General features: G+C 36.2%; 1 protein-coding gene across 1 annotated transcript; it reads right to left on the bottom strand.

Annotated features, from left to right (window-relative positions):
- Positions 1-278: 278 nt before the first annotated feature.
- Positions 279-26408, bottom strand: LOC121367398 (zinc finger protein 626-like). The gene is made up of 4 exons (XM_041491551.1): positions 26053-26408; positions 15721-15888; positions 11066-11296; positions 279-3005 (listed from the first exon to the last, which is right to left on the bottom strand). The coding sequence occupies exons 1-4, from the start codon at positions 26160-26162 to the stop codon at positions 1679-1681; spliced, it is 1836 nt and encodes a 611-aa protein (XP_041347485.1). The 5' UTR covers positions 26163-26408; the 3' UTR covers positions 279-1678.

The following is a 26408-nucleotide window of genomic DNA, read 5'->3' as shown; positions in this document are numbered from 1 at the left end:
GTCAAAAAGAGGGAAATGGCCCTGGAAGTCAAACCTGAACTGTGACAGTACATAATAAAGCTATACACAAACTTTTTGCTCAATATTGTGAAGAAAAAGTGTCCAGTAAACTATATGTGGGACAGATGGACAGGACAGAGGTAGGCCCTATAGTTCCCTCTGGTTGGACTGGTAGGGAACTAATAACATTCCTAGATAATTTACATGGCAAACCAACCTGACAAGAATTCCCAATCGTGGTTAAGATATCGTGGATAAGAGTCCAACATAACAACAAATACTAGTAAAATAATTGGTTTATTGCATAATGACAACATTCCAATTGCATGATGTAAGCCCTGGATTTCATGGAAACAAATATTTCCAGAACTGATAGTCTGTTGCTCATTATCATGTAACATAATTCACTGCAACCATGATTAGAAAACTTTCTGCTGGGTTCTGCTGGGAAAAAAAAGAAAAAGAGTCTCTCATACAATATGAAATCCTGATGCTTGTGATGACAACATTTTACTGCAGTGCACAATTACATGCACACATTGACATTTTCTACAGAGGTAAAGGTGTCCAGCTCCTCAAACTTCGTCATACGAGTTGGTCTAATGCACAGAAGTAGTTCACATTTTATTGCAGTGCACAATTACACACACACATTAACATTTACTACAGAGGTAAAGGTGTCCAATACCTCAACCTTCGTCATATGAGTTGGTCTAATGCACAGAAGTAGTTCACATTTTACTGCAGTGCACAATTACACACACACATTAACATTTACTACAGAGGTAAAGGTGTCCAATACCTCAACCTTCGTCATACGAGTTGGTCTAATGCACAGAAGTAGTTCACATTTTACTGCAGTGCACAATTACACACACACATTGACATTTACTACAGAGGTAAAGGTGTCCAATACCTCAACCTTCGTCATACGAGTTGGTCTAATGCGCAGAAGAAGTTTACATCAATATTCATTTGTACCGAAATACATTTACTTATTTTGTTGTTATTCAACAAAATAATAAGTGCACTAAAAATGCTGTACAATTAAGATTTTTGTATGCGTATTAAAACTGAGTTATTAAACTTCTAATATTTTTAAACACTTCAATTTATTTCAGCAGTTGCGTGTGTGTGCTATTAACCAACTAGTGCTAAATATTGGATCAATGTGTTTAAAATTACTGAGGCATTCCTTAAAACAATGTTAACACGTAAAGGTAATGATACCGGTGTATTTGATGAGCTAATAATAAAATTAGCCAACATACACAAAAAGACTGCATTGAATGGAACTCTGGTCTGCACATAAGGCTATACGCTATGATGTAGGTTAAAAGCCATGAGCATGTGTCATTAGTGGACCCCAAGAATATTGAATGATCTCCCCTTATTATAATGACATAATACTGCTGGTATTGATCATTCTAATGGTGCTTCTAGTCCCGGAAACATTGTTCAGTATTGCGTCGAGATTCGCTACGCCAATTTTTAAAAACATTAAACAGTAATTGCTATTCAATTTTCAACTGACTAGAAATATCGCTAATCCAGATTTTGAAAACAAAATGTTCCCTGTAGTGATGTGTGCGAAATTGTCACTATGCACTAACATAACAGTGCCCTAAGTTGCCAAGACGGAGACACTATCAGAGTTTGTGTGTAATGTACATGGATGTCAAAGGTACGAATTGTGCATCTCCTCACTTTTGGGAAGAGACATCATTCCAGTGACTGCATCAATCTCAGCCGAAGTCTTTGGCCACAGGCCCTGGTTATTGTAGTCCACCTGTCTGGACATGTACATAATGCTGGACACGTCTCGGTTCTCCAGAGACATGCGTGTCATTGTCACCAGTCCAGACACGGGGTTGTCATCAAACGTCTTTGGAAAGGACATCATACATGACACGGGCGGCTCTTCTTCGCCAATGATTCCAGTCACAGGAGTCTCTGCCATGGCCAACATTCCAGATGCAGCAGTATCTTCTACAGACACCTTGGATAACTGCATTAAACTGGAAGTTACACTTTCCATGGATGGCTGCTGCAGTGTAATCATGTCTATGTGATGCATTTTATCTACATATGGATTTGAAACAAATTCAAGGTTTTCTATGGATTTCTCGACCGATTTCTTCATTTTGTTCTGTGTGAACAGGCCAGCTGCCACATAGTCGAAATCGTGCACTAACTTGAGGTGGTCTTTGAAGGACGACTTCCACCGGAATTCCTTCTTGCAGAACTGACAGATCAGAGTGGGTGGATTGTGCACCGTGGTGTGTTTTCGGAGAGCTTTTCTTGTCTTGAACAACTTCTTGCACATCCTGCACTGGTGCGGAAACAGTCCTGGTTCGCGGCTATCGAACATGTTGACCAGTTTGCCCGGCTTGGCGTGGACGTTGTGGTTTGCTCGCATGTGCTGGTTGAGCGATGACCTCCACTTGAACACCTTGTCGCAGTGCTCGCAGGTGAACGTCGGCTCGTTGTGGCCGTGCACATGCTGCTTCAAGTTCTTCTTGCTTTTGAACGCTTTAGGACAGAGGTGGCAGGTGAAGGCAAAGCCGGACGTGTCTCGCTTGCCGCACACTTTCTCTTCGTGGTACTTTAGGTTCTTCTTGAAGGTGAATTCCGCCCCACAACCTCCACACAAGAACTGTTTGTGAAAATTATGTTTCTTCACCTTGTGTCCATCGAGATTTTCTTTGGTCATAAAACCTGAGTTGCAGAGGTCGCATGAGAACTGTGGTTTGTTGTTGTGCACCTGGTCGACGTGCCTCTGCAGTGAAGTGTTGTGCTTGAAGCGAATGCCGCACGTGGGACACAGGAAGGCCTCGGTGTGAGCAGACTTGTGTGTCGTGTAGTGCCACTGGTGGTGGAACTTCTTGTGACATGTTTCACATTCAAAACTCGCTTCTAGGTGATACTTTTGGTGGCGTATCAGGGACTTCCGCGATGGGTACCACTTGCCACAGGTCTCGCAACACCATTCGTTATTCTTTCGCCTGTAACAGATGATATTCAGTAAATAATATTATATATTACATTTGAAAACTCTACAAATAACCTTATGATATATTTTGCTGTTGCCCTTTTCAAGAGGCTTAGGAAAAAGTAATGAAAATGATTTAAAGGAAGGCCCACTTTCTATTAATGTGATTTTATCAATACAGTACAAATACACAGTACCTTTTCCATATACTGTCAACTCCACTTATTTGCATATTGGTTTATAGCATAATTTGGTTAATCGACTAATTTCACCCAACATGGAACCATTTGCCCTTTTAACACTACAAAACATCCCGTTAATTGCACAGACTACAGATTAAATATTGGCACATGAAAATAACTAAGATTTATTTTGGTTAAGTACTGAGCAAATCTATCAAAATTTTGAAGAAAAAAAAGCTGAAATAAATCACTGCAGGGCTTGTAGAATGTTTATAAAATCCACTAGCCATGGAATCAGAGAATTTGAAAATGTATTAGCCACAATAAAATCCACTAGCCATGGAATCAGTGAATTTGAAAATGTATTAGCCACAATAAAATCTACTAGCCATGGAATCAGAGAATTTGAAAATGTATTAGCCACAATAAAATCCACTAGCCATGGAATCAGAGAATTTGAAAATGTATTAGCCACAATAAAATCCACTAGCCATGGAATCAGAGAATTTGAAAATGTATTAGCCACAATAAAATCCACTAGCCATGGAATCAGAGAATTTGAAAATGTATTAGCCACAATAAAATCCACTAGCCATGGAATCAGTGAATTTGAAAATGTATTAGCCACAATAAAATCCACTAGCCATGGAATCAGAGAATTTGAAAATGTATTAGCCACAATAAAATCCACTAGCCATGGAATCAGTGAATTTGAAAATGTATTAGCCACAATAAAATCCACTAGCCATGGAATCAGAGAATTTGAAAATGTATTAGCCACAATAAAATCCACTAGCCATGGAATCAGAGAATTTGAAAATGTATTAGCCACAATAAAATCCACTAGCCATGGAATCAGAGAATTTGAAAATGTATTAGCCACAATAAAATCCACTAGCCATGGAATCAGAGAATTTGAAAATGTATTAGCCACAATAAAATCCACTAGCCATGGAATCAGTGAATTTGAAAATGTATTAGCCACAATAAAATCCACTACTAATACAATTTTACTAAATAATAGTAATAATTGGATATATCACCTAAAGAGTGAGATAGAGCTTAAAAACACTAACAGAGGGAGGTTGGGGTGGGCAGGATATTCATATTTACAAAATAAACTTAACTGAAATATTTGACGATTTGTTTTCACTAGCCGTCGGGCATGGCAATAGTAGTTATTTACTACAACATTGAATATCACTAGCCATGGGAGTGGGGCTACCATAATCTAGAAGCTCTGTCACCGATTAATCTGTTTTGTTTGTGCTCACTCTGTCACATGTGTTGTACGCCAACTGTAATCACCAGTCAACGTGTGTAGTGTCAATCACAATGCCCTATTTAAGAATTACATGTTTTGTTTGCAATACACAGATTTTAATCAGAGGACATCTCTACAACAGGTAAGTTAATCTGTCGATCACAAGTTTATTTCACTCTCTGAGTCATTATTTTTAAAATTACCGCCTGTTCGAACTCAACTATTGATGCCGTATTCGATTGACGTGTTCAGGGCAATCATTGTTCTATATTAATTACGTTATATTGAGGAGCCTTAATAATTAAAGGTTTAGAGATCAATCATCCTAGGTGGTTATGTTTTTAATATATCTTGTTCACTTATTCATTAGATGCAGTGTACGCTATGTTAAACACAAAAGAAACGATTTGTCACTTGCTGATAAATACAAAGCTGTAAAATTTTTGAACTGCCAGCATACGCGCCTGAATTGGATTGTTAAAAAACAAGAACAAAAAACAAACACCCTGTTATTTATGGATCGTCACTAAAAGTATCTGCTATATTGTTACACACCAATCAGTCAGACTGCAGCATGAAGGTCAGTCAATTGTATTAGAACGGTCATGCATGCAATGTAGATTGCTGGAACTGATAACGACTCACTGGCCGAGTTTAACTTTAATTGCTAAACAATAGCCAAGTCATTATCTGGTTATCGTAAATAATGCCCAAGCTAGCCACATCTTTTGTGATGGAAAGAACACCAGACCAGTCTTCACTGCAAATTCATACATGGTCACGTAATTCTACTAGTAAGATGCATTCGGTCAATCAACGGCCCGGTAATTCCGAAAACTGACGTCATTTTGTAAACATGTGCACCGATGAACTGTGTGATGGTATTGTTGTTTTAAGTTTATCTCATTTATATAACTACATGGCTAATACACTTTGTTTACTGGATGGTCAGTACTTCTTTTTTATGCACAAAGTTTGTGTTTATAAGACATGTGTTAACTATAATAGTTACGGTATGAAGTACCGCACTGTGCTAAACTGTCTCCCATGCTTTTTTGTAGTTGGATGGCTGTAACAAAATGAAAGTCGGTGCTATCGGTTCAAGGGACATTCCTGAGTTTGCTGCATTGTAAGATGTTTCTGACTAATAAAATATTTCTATGATTAAAGTTACATATTAAATATAGTAGAATATCAGTGTCTGTATATTCAATGTGTTTCTGGTCGTGTTAATATTTGTAAGAGGCCCAAACTGGATTTGGTCTTCAAATAATTATGTACCTACACATTTTTTTAATTTTATGAAATAAAATGAAATTTAACCTAGTACAAATATTAGAACAATCAGAAACATGTTTAATATACAGCCTCTAATATTTTATGCAGAGAAATATATTTGATATGTAATTACAATTGTTAAAAAGTCTCTTTTAGTCGATAACATCTTAACAATCGCAGCAAACTCAGGAATGTCCCTTTAATTGACTAACCCAGTTAACTGCATATGACCGAGCTGCACTGTGGGTATGCAAATAAGTGGATTTGACTGTATATGATTCCTTGCGCAGGCATTCAGCGTGGTAATGTCATAACATGAAGTATTTACTAGCGGCTTAAAAGTACACTTTGACAACATAAAATTTTGTACAGTAATCCACTTATAAAAATGCAGATATGAAAAAGCAGAACACGTTTACTTATGGTTATATGACATTGGACATATTGTTAAACCTAAAGATAATGAGCAAGGAAACCCACATTGAGGTATGCTTTTCAACTAGCAGCAAGGGATCTTTTATATACACCATCCCAGACAGGATAGTACATACCACAATCTTTGTTACATGAGTTGTGAAGTACCAGATGGCATGAGAACTAGTCCAATGGGCACCTTTGTTACATGACTTGTGAAGTACCAGATGGTAAGAGAACTAGTCCAATGGGCACCTTTGTTACATGACTTGTGAAGCACCAGATGGTATGAGAACTAGTCCAATGGGCACCTTTGTTACATGACTTGTGAAGCACCAGATGGTATGAGAACTAGTCCAATGGGCACCTTTGTTACATGACTTGTGAAGCACCAGATGGTATGAGAACTAGTCCAATGGGCACCTTTGTTACATGACTTGTGAAGCACCAGATGGTATGAGAACTAGTCCAATGGGCACCTTTGTTACATGACTTGTGAAGCACCAGATGGTATGAGAACTAGTCCAATGGGCACCTTTGTTACGACTTGTGAAGCACCAGATGGTATGAGAACTAGTCCAATGGGCACCTTTGTTACATGACTTGTGAAGTACTAGATGGTATGAGAACTAGTCCAATGGAGATCGAGAGTCTGGGTTTGAGAGTAACCAGTAAATCCAGTAATTGGTGTACCAACTGTTAATAACATCAACTGATACGTTTTAATCAAATGCTTCATGGTTACAGCTTTCAACAGACAACAAACATTTTGAGGAAAAGGAAGTGACATAAAATTTAATATGAAACAGTTCACTGTATAGCTAAACATTTAACTGCCTCTTTGCGGCCAGTTCATTTTTGTTTTTGGAAATTTGAATTGGCCCTTTAGCAAAATGACCGATAGGGCCGGTTTTCCTGTGTTAATTTCGTACAATGGTTTACATCTGAACTGATACAAGTAGAGAGTGTTACTAAGTACCTTGTTACCACAGACACATATGTTTACATTTGAACTAAGGCCAAACAAAACAGATTTCTGGTCTCTGGTCAGCGCGTGCGTTGATTTTAACCCTGGTGTGTTAACATGTTGTTGTTTTTATTTCCTGCGGTATGACGTCGATTTTTGCCGGGCTTTTCATGATATGATGTAAAACAGCATTTGGAGCCAAAATGTCATCGCGCATGAATCAGGACATGAATCAGGACATGCATTCTGATTTCTATTTAAAGAGGCACCTTATTTCAGTACCCGCCTTTTCTGTGCAATCCATGCTTAAAAAAAGAAGAAAAAAAGCTGCATCGCTGCATCAATTCTGGAACTTTGGTGTGACCAGAGACCTTCTTTTTTTCTTTTATTAGCCTAACACAAGTACAGAGTGTTACTGCAGTACCGTGTTACCATGGAGACATACTGTAGATCCTGAAATTAATGCGATCATAATATTAATGCGAAAAATGCGAGTTTGTGTTATTCGCATCAAAAATATCACTCATTTATTTCTATGTTTTGTCTATGTGTCTCACGTTATTAAAACATAATCCCCCCAAAATTAAAATTCTAATATATTTATAAAACAACTGGAGCACAGTTCAACATAGACTTCGATTGGATTGGATAACATATTAACATGCCTATATCCAATTAAGGTTCAAGCACGTCTCACCCGGGCACAATCTCGGACTTCGCCAGTGACTGGGTCCGGGACAGAAGGGGGGAAGAGTTGGAAATGAGCCGAATTTTGAAAATAGCAATTAGTTAATAGAATTTAAAAAATAAAATAAAAAGTTAACAAGCCAAAAATAAAAAGGAATTGACTGCTTGGCCAAATATCTATATAATTTGGAGCATTTTAGGACAATCCAAAAATAAATAAGAGAAAGACAAAAGTAATTTTGACATAAAATTTTCAACGAAGGTCTAAAAGTTTAAAGTCTTATCTATATGTCCACGTGTGTGGCATCGTTAAGGCCGCTAAGGTGCAAAGCGTGTATAAACGAGATGGGTTGCATCCTGTCAAGAAAATCCCTAGAGTGACAGTCATAGTACACAGACATGTGGTATTAGGAAAGTTAATACTTCAAAATGAGGCCACTCGCATTAATTTCATGTCTCATTCCAGCCTGTCCAATGTCACTTGCATTAATTCAGGGACGCGTTAATTTCAGAATCTACAGTATATTTACATTGAACTAATATAAGTGTTATTACAGTACCTTGTTACCACAGAGACATTATGTTTAGTTTAATACAAGTAGAGAGTGTTACTGCAGTACCTCGTTAGCACGGAGACATGATGTTTAGTTTAATACAAGTAGAGAGTGTTACTGCAGTACCTCGTTAGCACGAAGACATTATGTTTAGTTTAATACAAGTAGAGAGTGTTACTGCAGTACCTCGTTACCATGGAGACATGATGTTTAGTTTAATACAAGTAGAGTGTTACTGCAGTAACTCGTTACCACAGAGACATGTTTAGTTAATAAAAGTACCTCGTTACCATGGAGACATAATAATACAAGTAGAGAGTGTTACTGCAGTACTTCGTTACCACGGAGACATAATAATACAAGTAGAGAGTGTTACTGCAGTACCTCGTTACTCCGGAGAAATAATAATACAAGTAGAGAGTGTTACTGCAGTACCTCGTTACCACGGAGACATAATAATACAAGTAGAGAGTGTTGCTGCAGTACCTCGTTACCATGGAGACATAATAATACAAGTAGAGAGTGTTACTGCAGTACCTCGTTACCATGGAGACATAATAATACAAGTAGAGAGTGTTACTGCAGTACCTCGTTACCAAGGAGAAATAATAATACAAGTAGAGAGTGTTACTGCAGTACCTCGTTACCACGGAGACATAATAATACAAGTAGAGAGTGTTACTGCAGTACTTCGTTACCACGGAGACATTATGTTTAGTTTAATACAAGTAGAGTGTTACTGCAGTACCTCGTTAGCACGGAGACATGATGTTTAGTTTAATACAAGTAGAGAGTGTTACTGCAGTACCTCGTTACCATGGAGACATGATGTTTAGTTTAATACAAGTAGAGTGTTACTGCAGTAACTCGTTACCACAGAGACATGTTTAGTTAATAAAAGTACCTCGTTACCACGGAGACATAATAATACAAGTAGAGAGTGTTACTGCAGTACTTCGTTACCACAGAGACATAATAATACAAGTAGAGAGTGTTACTGCAGTACCTCGTTACTCCGGAGAAATAATAATACAAGTAGAGAGTGTTACTGCAGTACCTCGTTACCACGGAGACATAATAATACAAGTAGAGAGTGTTGCTGCAGTACCTCGTTACCATGGAGACATAATAATACAAGTAGAGAGTGTTACTGCAGTACCTCGTTACCACGGAGACATAATAATACAAGTAGAGAGTGTTACTGCAGTACCTCGTTACCAAGGAGAAATAATAATACAAGTAGAGAGTGTTACTGCAGTACCTCGTTACCATGGAGACATAATAATACAAGTAGAGAGTGTTACTGCAGTACTTCGTTACCACGGAGACATTATGTTTAGTTTAATACAAGTAGAGAGTGTTACTGCAGTACCTCGTTAGCACGGAGACATGATGTTTAGTTTAATACAAGTAGAGAGTGTTACTGCAGTACCTCGTTACCATGGAGACATGATGTTTAGTTTAATACAAGTAGAGTGTTACTGCAGTAACTCGTTACCACAGAGACATGTTTAGTTAATAAAAGTACCTCGTTACCACGGAGACATAATAATACAAGTAGAGAGTGTTACTGCAGTACTTCGTTACCACGGAGACATAATAATACAAGTAGAGAGTGTTACTGCAGTACCTCGTTACCAAGGATACATAATAATACAAGTAGAGAGTGTTACTGCAGTACCTCGTTACCACGGAGACATAATAATACAAGTAGAGAGTTTTACTGCAGTACCTCGTTACCACGGAGACATAATAATACAAGTAGAGAGTGTTACTGCAGTACCTCATTACTCCGGAGAAATAATAATACAAGTAGAGAGTGTTACTGCAGTACCTCGTTACTCCGGAGAAATAATAATACAAGTAGAGAGTGTTACTGCAGTACCTCGTTACCAAGGAGAAATAATAATACAAGTAGAGAGTGTTACTGCAGTATCTCGTTACCACGGAGACATGTTTAGTTTAATACAAGTAGAGTGTTACTGCAGTACCTTGTTACCATGGAGACATGTTTAGTTTAATACAAGTAGAGAGTGTTACTGCAGTACCTCGTTACCATGGAGACGTAATAATACAAGTAGAGAGTGATACTGCAGTATCTCGTTACCACGGAGACATGTTTAGTTTAATACAAGTAGAGTGTTACTGCAGTACCTTGTTACCATGGAGACATGTTTAGAAAGAAAGAAAGAAATGTTTTATTTAACGACACACTCAACACATTTTATTTATGGTTATATGGCGTCAGACATATGGTTAAGGACCACACAAATTTTGAGAGGAAACCCGCTGTCGCCACTACATGGGCTACTCTTCCGATTAGCAGCAAGGGATCTTTTATTTGCGCTTCCCACAGGCAGGATAGCACAAACCATGGCCTTTGTTGAACCAGTTATGGATCACTGGTCGGTGCAAGTGGTTTACACCTCCCATTGAGCCTTGCGGAGCACTCACTCAGGGTTTGGAGTCGGTATCTGGATTAAAAATCCCATGCCTTGACTGGGATCCGAACCCAGTACCTACTAGCCTGTAGACGATGGCCTACCACGACGCCACCGAGGCCGGTAGGAGACATGTTTAGTTTAATACAAGTAGAGAGTGTTACTGCAGTACCTTGTTACCACGGAGACATGTTTAGTTTAATACAAGTAGAGAGTGTTACTGCAGTACCTTATTACCATGGAGACATGTTCATTTTAATACAAGTAGAGAGTGTTACTGCAGTACCTTGTTACCACGGAGACATTGCGCTTCTGTGGACGCTCTTCCTTGTGTGTTGCTCTCCTTTTCTTAACATGTTTATCTTTCTTCACAGAAATGGTTAATTCAGGCAGATCCATCGGCTCGGTCTTCACGTCCATCTCCTGGCTTCCATTCATCGGCTTGGCTTTATCAGTCTTGCAATTTTTAATTGCTGTCGTACCTTCAAGTTCCTTCAGCTCAGTGGCAACATGGGCCCTAAAACAAACAAAGATCGAACTTTAATAACAAGTATATTACTGCATCTACAAGGATGGCATTCTAACCCAGGTTAAAAATGTTCCATCTCCAACAAACACTTATTGTTTGTCTTGCCTGCCTACATTTGTTACATATTCCTGCTGATGTACAGAATGCTGTATTTAAGTTTGAATTCAGGACATATATAGAGGATTCGTCATGAGTGTTTTTTAATATGGAAAATATCAATCGAGTCTATGTTAATTGGTATTTGTCTTGGCAGAGCCTCGACAAATACCGATTAACTAGACGAGGTTGATATTTTACATATTAAAAAACACAAGTAACGAATTCTATTTATCCTATAACACTCCTAAAATAACATTTTAATAAAAAAAATTGTAAATCACAGTACTAAAGTCGCCGCCATCGGTAATATGACGACATCACGATTAACACAAATTAGTTTGACGTCACGCATTTCAAACAAATCTTTGAAAACGTTATGCTCAGGTATACAGGCCTTGTTAGCTTGTAAGCAAATGACCCATCCACAGCAACAAATTACCTAGAGATCTTGCAGATTTGCATACCATTATTAACCGGGTTAATAAAGTAAATTATCACATGGGTTTATGACATGGATATCATGGGCAAGTTATAGGATAAAGTAAATTATCACATGGGTTTATGACATGGATATAATGGGTAAGTTATAGGATAAAAAGAACTTTACATACATGTAAGCTAGGTCAGGTCAGGTAGTAGGTTTTAAAGTGCACATTCAGAACAAGCAGTTTTGGGATGGCTGGGAGAGGGGGTTTCCCGCACTGACATGTGCAAGGGAGCTCCTTGCTCACATAATTTGTTTTCAATTCCTATTTATTGTACAAGTTTATTTGGCACAAGAATATATACCTCAACACTATGTAGTGTTTGAGTGGTATGTTCTTGGTCAAAATAAACAAGTGCAATAAATAGAAAATGAAAACAATTTATATGAAATGCTCTATTTATTACAAACCTTCTTAATGTCATAGCTACATGTAGACATTCTTAAATCTATGGATTTACTTAACGTTAAGAATCACACTCTGCAGCAATCTTGTGTCATGATTCAAATACAATGTGAAGTAATTTGTAAATCATATTTGACGTAAGTAACAAAAAGGCGCCAACTTCAGTAAAAATCAAAAGGGAATTTCCCATTTACAAGTTTCGGTCCAAATCTGTGTGATAAAGATAAATTTATCACACGGTTTGAAATTATCTTTATCACTATATAGTAAGATTGTAATGCAACACAGTCAACTCTGATTACAAGAGGATGCATGCATGCATGCATGCCAGAAACCAACTGCTGTATTGTTCAAACAACAGCTGTTGATTTTTATGTAGAGATGCAATAGAAACCAACTGCTGTATTGTTCAAACAACAGCTGTTGATTTTTATGTAGAGATGCAATAGAAACCAACTGCTGTATTGTTCAAACACCAGCTGTTGATTTTTATGTAGAGACGCAATAGAAACCAACTGCTGTATTGTTCAAACAACAGCTGTTGCTTTTTATGTAGAGACGCAATAGAAACCAACTGCTGTATTGTTCAAACACCAGCTGTTGATTTTTTTATGTAGAGATGCAATAGAAACCAACTGCTGTATTGTTCAAACACCAGCTGTTGATTTTTATGTAGAGATGCAATAGAAACCAACTGCTGTATTGTTCAAACAACAGCTGTTGCTTTTTATGTAGATACGCAATAGAAACCAACTGCTGTATTGTTCAAACAACTATTGATTTTTATGTAGAGATGCAATAGAAACCAACTGTTGTAGTGTTCAAACAGCTATTGATTTTTATGTAGAGACGCAATAGAAACCAACTGCTGTATTGTTCAAACAACAGCTGTTGCTTTTTATGTAGATACGCAATAGAAACCAACTGCTGTATTGTTCAAACAACAGCTGTTGATTTTTATGTAGATACGCAATAGAAACCAACTGCTGTATTGTTCAAACACCAGCTGTTGATTTTTATGTAGATACGCAATAGAAACCAACTGCTGTATTGTTCAAACACCAGCTGTTGATTTTTATGTAGATACGCAATAGAAACCAACTGCTGTATTGTTCAAACACCAGCTATTGATTTTTATGTAGAGATGCAATAGAAACCAACTGTTGTAGTGTTCAAACAGCTACTGATTTTTATGTAGAGATGCAATAGAAACCAACTGCTGTATTGTTCAAACAACAGCTGTTGATTTTTATGTAGATACGCAATAGAAACCAACTGCTGTATTGTTCAAACAACAGCTGTTGATTTTTATGTAGATACGCAATAGAAACCAACTGCTGTATTGTTCAAACAACAGCTATTGATTTTTATGTAGAGATGCAATAGACACCAACTGCTGTATTGTTCAAACACCAGCTACTGATTTTTATGTAGATACGCAATAGAAACCAACTGCTGTATTGTTCAAACAACAGCTATTGATTTTTATGTAGAGATGCAATAGAAACCAACTGCTGTATTGTTCAAACAACAGCTATTGATTTTTATGTAGAGATGCAATAGAAACCAACTGCTGTATTGTTCAAACAGCTGTTGATTTTTATGTAGAGATGCAATAGAAACATCTTGCATTATCTTCACTCAGTTAAGTTAAACATGTTTGTTAAAACATATTACTGGTTGTAGTCAAAAAATTTCATTCACTTAAAGGGACACACTCTAGTTGTTAACCATTACGGCGTTGTTTCGCTATTAAACCCATTTTTTCACAAATAAAATTGCACTTTACTTAACATTTATTATTTAGAATATACATTTCCATTCACCTGAAGTGTTTTTTGGTAATCCTGGTAATCCTGGTGTTTGTAATACCACAAAATGCATTTTTCGTATTTCTGAAAAAACGGTCGCACGTTTGAGAAAAAAACGTTGAGCAGACAAGGTCTAATCTATTTTTAGACGGGATATTTCCATTTTAATGTCACAGACATTGGTATACCACGTAACCGTTATCATTTTGGTTCGGGTTTTTTTTCTCGTGCACGGTTCGCGCAATCAACATCCGATTTGTTATTATTCATTTGTGAGATTTTTCTTCACAGTTCGTGAACATTTTCAGTAACAATAAAGTTCAGACAAGTATCTCAATACAAAACGTTACAAACCCTTAAAACCAATAATTTTGCTAAGTCTTACGAGATCTGGAGAGGGGATACAACCAGGACAGAACAGTTGGAACATGTCCAGGAGAGGTGAAAAGAACGCACCCCAAGTCTGTGAAATTTGTCGTGACGTAGGCATTGTTGTGCTTCGAGCGACATCTACCGGTGATATCAGAATACAAACTTTCAAAATTATTTCAAGCAATTGGGACATGGGGATTCCCATGGTATTTATCGATATAAAACCTGCTTTTTCACTCCATTTGATAAAAACGTGATCTAAGTGTGTTACAGGTTTGTAGATTAACCAAATTATAATTTATTTTCGCTGGATGGAACTAGGGTGTGCGGCTTTAAGAAAAGATTTCTAAATTTCTATTCATAAAAAAGAGAAATAACAAGAAAGTCACCCAAAGCACAGAATGGGGAAACTGGTTAACAGATTGCTGGTTAGTAATATTTAAATCTGCTAAAGCAAATTGGGCCAGTGTAATGATTATATATCAAGTTGGTTCATTGATGCACTGGCTAATTAACTGTTATTCTTGTTCCTTTGTCAGTAATTTATTACATGTAAACATTAAGTTTAATTAAATTTGTAAGAAATCTTTTTTGAAGTACATTATATGATAAAATAACAATATTTTTTTAACACTGATAATTTTGGGTGTGAGTATTATACTGTATGTCTTTTAAACTATGATACAATTTTTGCTAATAAATTTATTTTTGGGAGTTGGTTGGGAAGGGGAATGATTTCCTATTCCATACGTAAATAAATATTAGATACCAATTTACAAGTAACAAAGCATGCATTTGTTAATGTTTAATTTCATTAATTTGTATAATGGGTACCCAACAAAATATAACATCTTTATTGGCCATTAATAAAAAGACACACTTTTGTATCAACACCCCAACCAAGGGATGATCCAATTTCCAGGCAATAACAATCAAATATTTAAAAAATACATCAGTATAGTGATGGTCAAGGAGAATATTAATTATTATTTAGTAACTAAGTTGAATCCAGATGTTTAAAAGAAATATGTCAGTACATAAGAGGATTAGTCAGGAGCATCTTTTAACATATGACACTTCTAAAATTACATTTTAAGCTAATAATGATCAATATCAAGTTTAAGACATGGATATTATGGGTAGAAAAGTAGATTTTTAGCACATTTCTTCATTTCCAAAGAGTATTATACTAGTTATGATAGAAAGGTAAAAATATGCTGTGCACAAAAAAGAAACCAACTCTTCAAAATTATCTTCATCGGTGAGATCCTCATCCTTGAGAATGCCATCACAGTTGTTGTGGTCCTCACTTCCGTGTTCAGTCTTACGCACATCATCCACCTGACCATACGACATCACCACCGCATCATCGGATGGAGACACCACCATCACAGGACTCTTTTCAAATCTGAATAAAAACAAACAGTATCAGCAGCTAGGTGCAATAACTGGCAATTTTAGTTGTGATGAATTACACGGACAAAAAATCAGAATAAAGACAAACCGCATGAGCAGCTAGGTACAATGAGGTTTCAAACTGACTTAATAACCAGCTAGTGTGAAACTTCTTTTATGACATTTGTTGCACACTGACTGGCAATTTCATTGTGACGAGTTATGTACTCAGAACAAGGTAATAATTACTACTAAAGTTAATTGATTTTGCATTTCAAAGGACATCAAAATAGGTTGAGAAGAGAACTTGTTCAGGTTACCAAGGAGTTACCACATGACAAGAAAACTGAGAGCGAAACTTTGTTCTCTACAAAAGATGGTGATGTCAGGAGAGAAAATGGAGCACTCATCCTGCAGGCAACGTCTCTCGGTTTTATTTTTTAAGATGTGCTATCATGTACTAACACTGAAAGTCCTCAGCATCACCTGTCAGTATGTGTTGCTACATATATGCACATGATTTCATAACACTCTGCAAACTTTTCTTTTGGAAACGTTTCACTCACCAAAACAGGTAACATAGTTAACAATATTTACGGCTGATGCATGCTACAGGTTTTGATGTAGATGGGGGTAAACTTTGCTATATAGCAGACAGTTTAGTGTTCATTTGAAACACTGTTGCACAGAAATACTAATAAAAAGATAGCTATTTGGATGACAACTGTTTATAAATATTGATATGTTTTAGAACCGAATGCTTATGCTCACCAAAACTGGTCTCCCTATACTACCAACACCACATAAAGAAACTTGATGCCCCTATCATATTAATGCAGAGCGCATATTAAGTCAATACTTTTCTTTATGTGCAGGGTGAGTTGCTTCACTCTATTTAGCAAATATAAAATGGCAGGAATTTTTGTTATATTATTGTTGGAAGATTTATTTTGTTAATAATGATGCAAGTACTTCAATTGGGATTTAGTGAGTACCGGTACGGTAGGTTATACATTTTTGGTTTGTGTGTCCATTTGTTGCACTATTTCGGTTGAGAATTGGTTGAAACATGGTGCCACAAGTTTTGCATACCAACTATATAATAGTATATATAGGGTACGTAACAATATCTGGATGTAGAAAGAACCACACTTTCTACAACTCTTCGGACTACTGTTAGAAACCGCACAGGAAGACGGGTAGTGTCACACACTGCCACCAGTCCATTACAGTGTTTCTTTGGTTGAAAACCATCTTTGTTGGCGATAGTTACAACATCTATCTGTATATTACTACAAAAATATGTAAGTTTTAACTGGTACAAAATACATTGAAATAACTTTGTACAAAACACAGAACTCATTTTAATTGCTATTTTTTATTTTATTAAGTGGCAAAGTCAGAAATTAAGAAAGAAGTTTGTTTTGTTTAATGACACCACTAGAGCACAATGATTTACTGATCATCGCCTATTGGATGTCAAACATATAGTCATTTTGTCACAGTTATAGAGGAAACCCGCTACATTTTTCCATTAGTAGCAAGGGATCTTTTATATGCACCATCCCACAGACAGGATAGCACATACCACAGACTTTGATATACCAGTTGTGGTGCACTGGCTGGAATGAGAAATAGCCCAATGGGCCCACCAATGGGGATCGATCCCAAACTGACCGAGCATCAAGCGAGCGATTTACCACTGGTCTATGTCCCGCCCCAGAAATTAAGGAGACCGCCATTAGTTATTGAGAAACAGCGGTGTTGTCATCATGACTGGTGCAGACCGCCATTAGTTGCTGAGAAACAGCGGTGTTATCATCATGACTGGTGCAGACCGCCATTAGTTGCTGAGAAACAGTGGTGTTGTCGTCATCATGACTGGTGCAGACCGCCATCAGTTGCTGAAAAACAGTGGTGTTGTCATCATGACTGGTGCAGACCGCCATCAGTTGCTGAGAAACAGTAGTGTTGTCGTCATCATGACTGGTGCAGACCGCCATCAGTTGCTGAGAAACAGTGGTGTTGTCGTCTTCATGACTGGTGCAGACCGCCATCAGTTGCTGAGAAACAGTGGTGTTGTCGTCATCATGACTGGTGCAGACCGCCACCAGTTGCTGAAAAACAGTGGCGTCGTCATCATGACTGGTGCAGACCGCCACCAGTTGCTGAAAAACAGTGGCGTCGTCATCATGACTAGTGCAGACTGCCACCAGTTGCTGAAAAACAGTGGCGTCGTCATCATGACTAGTGCAGACCGCCACCAGTTGCTGAAAAACAGTGGCGTCGTCATCATGACTAGTGCAGACCGCCATCAGTTACTGAAAAACAGTGGTGTCGTCATCATGACTAGTGCCTAGTTCTGTGATAAAATTGTTGTTAATCCATTGTTGACTAACTACAACACAAAACTTAGATATTTAGAATTATAAGATAACTTTGATGGCATGTTACATATCTCCCTGTTGATGCATTTTCTGTGGGTCCAAAATGGCAGACATTTGTTTATGTTTTAATTAAGTACTAAATTTCTAGTACCGTATCCATCTGATGAGGTTAACCATCCAAAAATGACCTATTTTAACAAAACATGTTAGGTCAGCATACATATTATTTAAATATTATCTTCAATATTTAAACATCTGCAGCTGACCTCAACTGTACAAGCATATTGAAATGTTGGTAATATCCTTGTTGATTATTATATATGTATTATGTTATATAATGTCAAATGATATTCATTTAATTAATTTAGAAAACTTATTAAAAGGGATATATACTGAAACAGAATTCATGTACCATATACTATCTACGTCCCAAACTGCGTTCACTTAACAACAAAAACACGAATACGATATTTACGGAAATATTATTCTATATTTTTCAGCTACGATACATGAAACAAAATAGATTGCAATCAATTAACGAAAACAATCAACAATGTGGATGTAAAACAAATCCATTCCAGTAAATAAAAGTGAAACATCCTCCAGTAAACAGGAAAGAGTGCAACATTTCTAACTGCATTCAGGCACATGCGTTTGCAAAAAGTATCGTACTGCATGTGTGGTTCATCATTTTCCATTTTTAATGCCACTACATGAACAAATTTATGTTTCTTAACTATACACAGATGGCAAACACTGTGTTTTTTTGTGTTTTTTTAAAGGAAATATTCAATTTGTTACACTTTTTGGTAACACCCATTGCTAACACTTAATGTCAGTACTGATAGGCATTATGTTCACACCAGTGAATAGTTTGTAAAATATAAAAAAAATTATGATATGTGACAATTGAAAGTTATAAATAACTTGCAAAAAATGAATGCGGTCGATTACGCTGAATAGATTATGTTTAGATATATCTTCTATCACGTTCTACCTTATATTTGATAATTAACCCCCATATTTACTGTTTCATACCCATTTGAAGTGTTATTGCCCAATCCAAGGAAAGATAACCCAATTCAAGGACGGCAGCAAATTATTTATGGAACTTGAACTGGCTTTATCATCTGAATCAGTTGATGTATTTGCACTGTTCAAAAAGCTTTTTCCAAATAAAGAATGAAAAAACCCAAATTCCACCTATTCAGGAACAACAACTCTTACACATAAGGAATAACCAGACGTGCATAACTGCATATGTCACATCATATAAAATTAGTTGGACAACACATTGCAGAATTAATCATAGTATATACAGCACTGCATATTGTGTACATACTGAAATCAGCCCACTCCTGGTTTACTGTAATAAAACTTGTTAATAAATTGTTACCAACATCACAGTAGCTAAACTGACTAAGCTGACAAAAACGCTATGATTTAATTAAGTCTACTTTTATTATGGTCTTCATAAAGAGTACACTTTAATGAATAGTTCCAGAAAATTTCATCAAGATACCTCTTGAAATAAAAATTTTATGACTTAAAGGGACAGTCAACTCAACAATAACCGTATGTATTGGAAAGATGCATACCCAGGCTACCAACACATACTGACACTTTAACAAATAAAAAATGCATTTAGGGTTAATAAAAACCCCATGATTATTCCTGCTAACTGGGGACAGCCATTTGGTTTTGGTTTTGTGACATCCGGTGGTATAGCTTGACGTCAGCTCCGTTCAACTTGATTTATGACAAGGCGCTTCGTTTTCAACAACCTGACTTGTAAAACAACATAAATGACTTGATAGTATAATAAACTAAATATTAAACTAAATATATTTCAATTTGCATCAACAGAACAAAATGGAGTTATAGTACAACAACGTGAATATTGGTAGCTAGAAATAGCATCAATAAACACAACTGCAGATTTGTAACAATGCAAAACTAAAAATATTTGATCTTACAACATTTATACTGTTATTTTATTTCTTATTATTTTAAAATACATGTATAAACAGATGAAACACATATGAACCGTCACATGGGAAAACCTACAACTTGGCAAAAAAAGTTTTTTCTTTTTTTTGGTGGTAAATAACATGTAATAACCTTAAAAAATTAAATCTCAGGTATTTGGGCTCTATCTTAATTATATCTTGTAAAAATACAGCATTAATGACGTCACTTTTTCAACATCAAAGTAGACAACGTCAAAATGAAACTTCAACATTATAACCGTATTCTTCCCGCCCAATTTCAATAAAGTCAGTTGATTTGGAATCAGTACTTTTTTAATTTTCTGTTTATCCAGTATTTTAAATTATATATTCTGATTGTTTTTTTGTTTTTTTTGTTTTTGTTGTTTTTAAAAGCGATATATTCCAATATTAAAAAAAAAAAAAAAAAAATCTATAGATCTAATACATGAATGTAATACTAATTAGTAAATCACAGATGGACATGAAATTTAGCGAATTACAACATTTCGCACCCCTTTTTTATCAAATTCCTGTTACACTTCGCACCCAACCCACTTTATTCAGATTCCTGTATCGTCCATAGAGTGTTGTCATACTTTGTTGGTGTTGTACTGTCGAACTATATTGTTTCGTTCTTCAGTTGGTAGAGGATATGATGTATCCTGGTACTTGGGGCAGACAACAAGTCAAATGATTTTATATAGGTAGTGTATCTGTTGAGACCAATGTTTTTGCTGCTCCATTTAAGCAGGGCGGCCGGCCCGCTATTGCATTTTGCCACCTCATTTTCGTGTTTTGCCGCCCCTTTATTTTTTCTCCACCTCTTTATTTTCCCGCATCCTAATATATTTTACAGCACCCAGCTCTGCCATTTCAAATTGCACACTTTTTTCCCACACCCTGAAAAAACTAAATCTATCAGTCTGCACACTGGACATCAAAGAAAACAAGCTGCGGTGTGTACGAAAATGCAACTGAGCAAAAACTTCAGTAGCTTACAATAGTTACCGTAACATAATTTAAAACTATTTTAACAGCCTCTGTGGTGTCCCATACCAGTATTCATTTGTATATTTGATACCAAAAAAAAATTAAAGTTATATTTTATTTGAGCAATAAAACCACTTTATTTTTATCGTTTCGGCAATCTCCAACTGAGAACAGCATGTCAACTTTTACTTCCACGTTTACATGTGACATCAAACTTTGAGCCGCGTTTACTCAGTTTCTGACGTCATGCTAAGTTGTAGGTTTTCGCGTGTGACGGCTCATATATGTATTGGCAATGTTCTGCAGTTAAGAGTAAGATAGACTGTCCACAAGGCATTTGTAAAGTTTACCATTGGTTATAATCTGGAAATGGGGCTCTATCGGATAATCGGTTATACCGGTTATTAGCATAAATTTGACACGCACCGGGGCTATGCAATTAAGTGGATTTGACTGTATTTTTCTCTTTAAAAAATCCAGAGAAAAAATGCATATTATTATATTGGTAGGGTACGTTCGAGCAAAAACAACCACTCATGATACCCAAGTGATAATTTTCTTTTCTTTGGAACTATGTAATTGGTCAGTTTTGTGATTTTAGATGGGAAAGTCTACTTAATTAAGGGTTTTACGGAATTACTTACAGTAATAAAGCAGGACAGCTAATAATGTCCATTACGATTTAAGGGGTGTCCGTGCGGTTATTACACAACACCCTGTGATCTTAATAAAAGAGGCACGTCTTTTTAGACACAGTGTCTGGGGAACGTCTAAATATACACCTGCCAATCAGGGACCACAGGTACAGACCATGGAAAGAAAAGACCAAATTTAACCAAGAAAACACTCCAATTATTATTTCAGTATGTGGGTTAATTTATGTATAAAACATAATACTGTTATTTCAACACTTTGACAATGGTAGTTTATTTTGTATTGAAAAATAATATATACTTGTTCAGGGTTGAAAATTAACATGAAAACCAAGGTCGCCAGCAGGGCCAGTTGAAGAAAAATCTTACTGGCCCTTCTCAAATTCAACTAGGCCTCCAATTATCACATTGTAATTTATCTGCACAGCTAAAATTAAATGTAGAGCGTTATTTTTTGTTGAATAATAACTGTTTGCGTTAAAGAAAACCGATGAATTAATGTTCAACTTCATAATGAATAAAGTAAAAATTCATATAAAAAACATGTTATTAAGTTTTAAACCCATACCAAGTCAAATAAAATAAAAATTTAAAAAGAAATCCAGTATAAATAAACATGTTTCTTTACAAAGTACCATTAAATTAAACATATTAAATCTCATTTTTAGTACAGGGTAAAAGATAATGCAGTACAGACTAAAGGTAGAACTGTGCGTGCTTTAGTAAACTAGACTGGGAGTGGCAGTCTTCTTTGTGGCAAATAAACTTTGTGATAATGCAAGAGGAGTGAAATTGCCAGCAAATGATTTCCTCGGGAATGGCTGTTCTAGATAAAGATCCATGGAATCATCCACTATTTTGCCAAATGCCCATTTGACTGCTTTGTGCAGAGATCATGTATTATGGTTGTGTCATTCAGATTACTTTGGATGTTCCATCAATTGCCTTGAAACTTGTATGACAAAAAACAAAGAGTTAACTTATGCAGTTTGATTGTAATTTGTGAAGAATTTTTGTTTTAATTTACACTGCACTTTTACCCCCAATAAAATGTTATTTGTGTATATGGGCTTAAAACTTAATAAATGAATATGTTTTTATATGAATTTTATCTTTATTCATTATATTGATGCTGTCAAAATATAGAACATGTTCTCTGTCTTCTGCTGCCAGATCTGTAGTTCGTGCCAACATAGACGCGGTGTGTTTTGTCACATCCGATTCAGTATCAGTGTGTTTCTTTTTTAACTAGAACCATACTCGCCAGACACTAAAATCGATGATCGCCCAATGGACTACCTTTCTAAAATTCTTAGTCGCCCTTTGCCAATAAAGGTCACCTCGAACGACCGGGCGACTGCTAATTTTCAACCCTGCTTGTTGCTGGCTTACTGGGATGGATATTATTACAGAACATTACGATGCATCCGCAAAAATTGGGTATGTTTTGTTTCTTCAGTTCGAAGACTAATTCCTGACGTGACACGTTCGGTATTATGTAACCACCAGCTCGCCAGAGGGCGTATTCACATTTAACCATTTTATTAATTAACTATACGATTATACTTGTTGATATTAAGCAATACTGTGCATTATATATCTTTGACTATGCATACGAGGCCAAATGCCTTAATTATCCCTTCCTTTAAGGTTGACTTTTTATTTATTTTTTACAAATTCCTATATTCGGACTGCATTTTTGACAACTTTGAAATGCAATATCTTTGTTAATTTTTTACTTGTCTTCATAATTTCTTTTGTTTTGTCATCGTCTTTTCATTAGTTTATGTTGATTTGACCAATTGAAAAAAAATGTATTAGCATTGCTATATTATATCATATATGTACAGGGGTTCAAAATTTAAAAAAATAATTACTTGCCACAGGGCAAGTGCCAATCAGATATTCACTTGTCCCATATATTTTTCCACTTGCCCATACTTCTTAAGGTTACCAATTGTGTTAATACAATGCTTAAAGGGACACACCCTAGTTACGGCTATTTGTTAACCATTACGGCGTTGTTTTTCGCTATTAAACCCCATTTTTCACAAATAAAATTGCACTTTACTTACATTTTATTATTTAGAATACACATTTCCATTCACCTGAAGTGCTTTTTGGTAATCCTGATGTTTGTAAAACCACGAAATGCATTTTTTCACAAGACGTTCTGTCGAGAAAAAACCGTTAAGCAAGCGAGGTCCAATCTATTTTTAGAGGGGATATTTCCATTTCAATGTCACAGACGTTGGTATATCACGTGACCGTTATCATTTTGGTTCGGTTTGTTTTCTCGTGCACTGTTTGCGCAATCAACATCCGATTTGTCGTTGTTCATTTGTGAGATTTTTCTTCACAGTTCGTGAACATTTTCAGTAACAATAAAGTTCAGACAAGTAAGTGTCTCAATACAAAACGTTACAAACCCTTAAAACCAATAATTTTGCTAAGTCTTACGATATCTGGAGAGGGGATACAACCAGGACAGAACAGTTGGAACATGTCCAGGAGAGGTGAAACGAACGCACCCCAAGTCTGTGAAATTTGTCGTGACGTAGGCATTGTTGTGCTTCGAACGACATCTACCGGTGACATCAGAATACTAACTTTCAAAATTATTTCAAGCAATTGGGACATGGGGATTCCCATGGTATTTATCGATATAAAACCTGCTTTTTCACTCCATTTGATAAAAACGTGATCTAAGTGTGTTACAGGTTTGTAGATTAACCAAATTATAATTTATTTTCGCTGGATGGAACTAGGGTGTGCGGCTTTAATAATGTAATAATCTTGAAGGCAATTGGTTTAATTGCACAAATAAAGAATTTTGCCAATAGGTTACAATATTTAACCAGGAAGTACTAAATGTATATGCCTGTCCAGTGGTATCCACTGTTTTCTCCATTTGATGATATAACATTCTCTGCCCCAAAACACTTCTCTGGGATGTTTTCACCCTGTTCATAGCTGAGAAAAGTCTCTCGCAAACAGCTGTGGCTGGGCTCAAAGTAAACATGAGCTATGTTAGTTGTTACTCTGCAAATGTTTTTAAATAGTCCAGGCTTGGTAAACAGCAGCAGGGGAGGGGTGTACATCGATTGCAGCCGTGTATTTTTAATTTCTTGAGCATAATTTATTTGTTAGAAACCATTAATAAAGCAGAAAAAATGAATATATTCATGTATGCTTAGAGGGCATCGCACCATCATGATTATAGCGTAGGGCTAACAAAATCTAACTTGTCACGATTATGACGTAGGGCTAATGAAATGTAACTTCACCATACCTGTTCATTTTACACGAACGTATACTTAAATTTGCAAAGTACTGAAAAACATTAAGTATGTTTTGCTACAAGGTTTATTATATATCTAAACTAAAATATCTTGCAACTTTTATAAGAATACAGTTCATAATATTTATGCTTTGTTCAAGTGAACTTGGAAATTATAAACTTGCTTTACATGCACCCCAGTTCATTTGCAAACAGCAGATTCCAGAACTGCGTTAACGTCTAATTTAATTTGAATATGACAATTTTAAAACTGTATCCCACCTCATCCCATACCATTTTTGCAAGGATTAAACATTTTGATTGCGCACACAAGGCATGTATACTTTATTTGTGTATAAGCTGTAAAGCATATTGGATGCTATTTCAAAGTCTGAAGATCAATGAACCGATTACTTGTACGAATTCAGTCGAACGTTGAGTGGCAGAAATTACTGATCTTAGTTGATAGTAAAAGGGGAATAACTCTAAAGTTGTTATAAAACTTTGCAACACATTGTTTTCCCCGTGTTGGTGTGTTAACGCATTGGCAAGAGTTCCGATAATTCCAGCATTTAGGGTGAGGGTTAGTTTTCCTATGAGTTATGTAAATGTTCGGACGATAGGAACTCTTTCCAAAGGTTTTACCGAGATTTGTAACAAAATTAAAAAAAGGTTTTAGATACTACATTAGTCATTTGTCATCTGGCATATGCAGTTAACATAATTACTTGCCCGGCATGAAAATTCCACTTGGCATGGGCGTCGGGATTTTTGATCCCCTGTATGTAAAAGGAAGATAAACTATTTTCTTGAGTGTAAACATCAATGTTAAACATAGTAATAATGAATGAATCAAATAATTAAAATATACATTACCTATTTAACAATATGGTTGCAAACTCCTCATTACTCGTTAGTTTATTGATGTCTTTTAGGCGACACCATCTGTTAAACTGTTCACCAATATCCACAGTTGTCAAACCCATGTTGTCAAGAGTTATTTGCCCGTACTCCGTCAGTAAAAAGCATGTGTATTGCCAACAACGGCCAGCTACTTATCAAATGAACAGGCATGTAAATGCAGGGTAAACTTAACTGCCAGATATAAAAGCTATTCATTAGCGTAAATACTGAGAATAAAAATAAATAAGTAAAAAGAGACGAGAATATAAAAAAAAACCTAATTCCACTTCAACGACTTCCATCATAATAAACAATCAGCACCCCCTACT

This window comes from Gigantopelta aegis, chromosome 3 (genome assembly GCF_016097555.1).
Source record: "Gigantopelta aegis isolate Gae_Host chromosome 3, Gae_host_genome, whole genome shotgun sequence".
In the NCBI taxonomy this organism is placed as follows: Eukaryota; Metazoa; Mollusca; class Gastropoda; order Neomphalida; family Peltospiridae; genus Gigantopelta; species Gigantopelta aegis.
The sequence above is the reverse complement of the archived record's forward strand: the minus strand, read 5'-3'. Positions and strand labels throughout refer to the sequence as shown.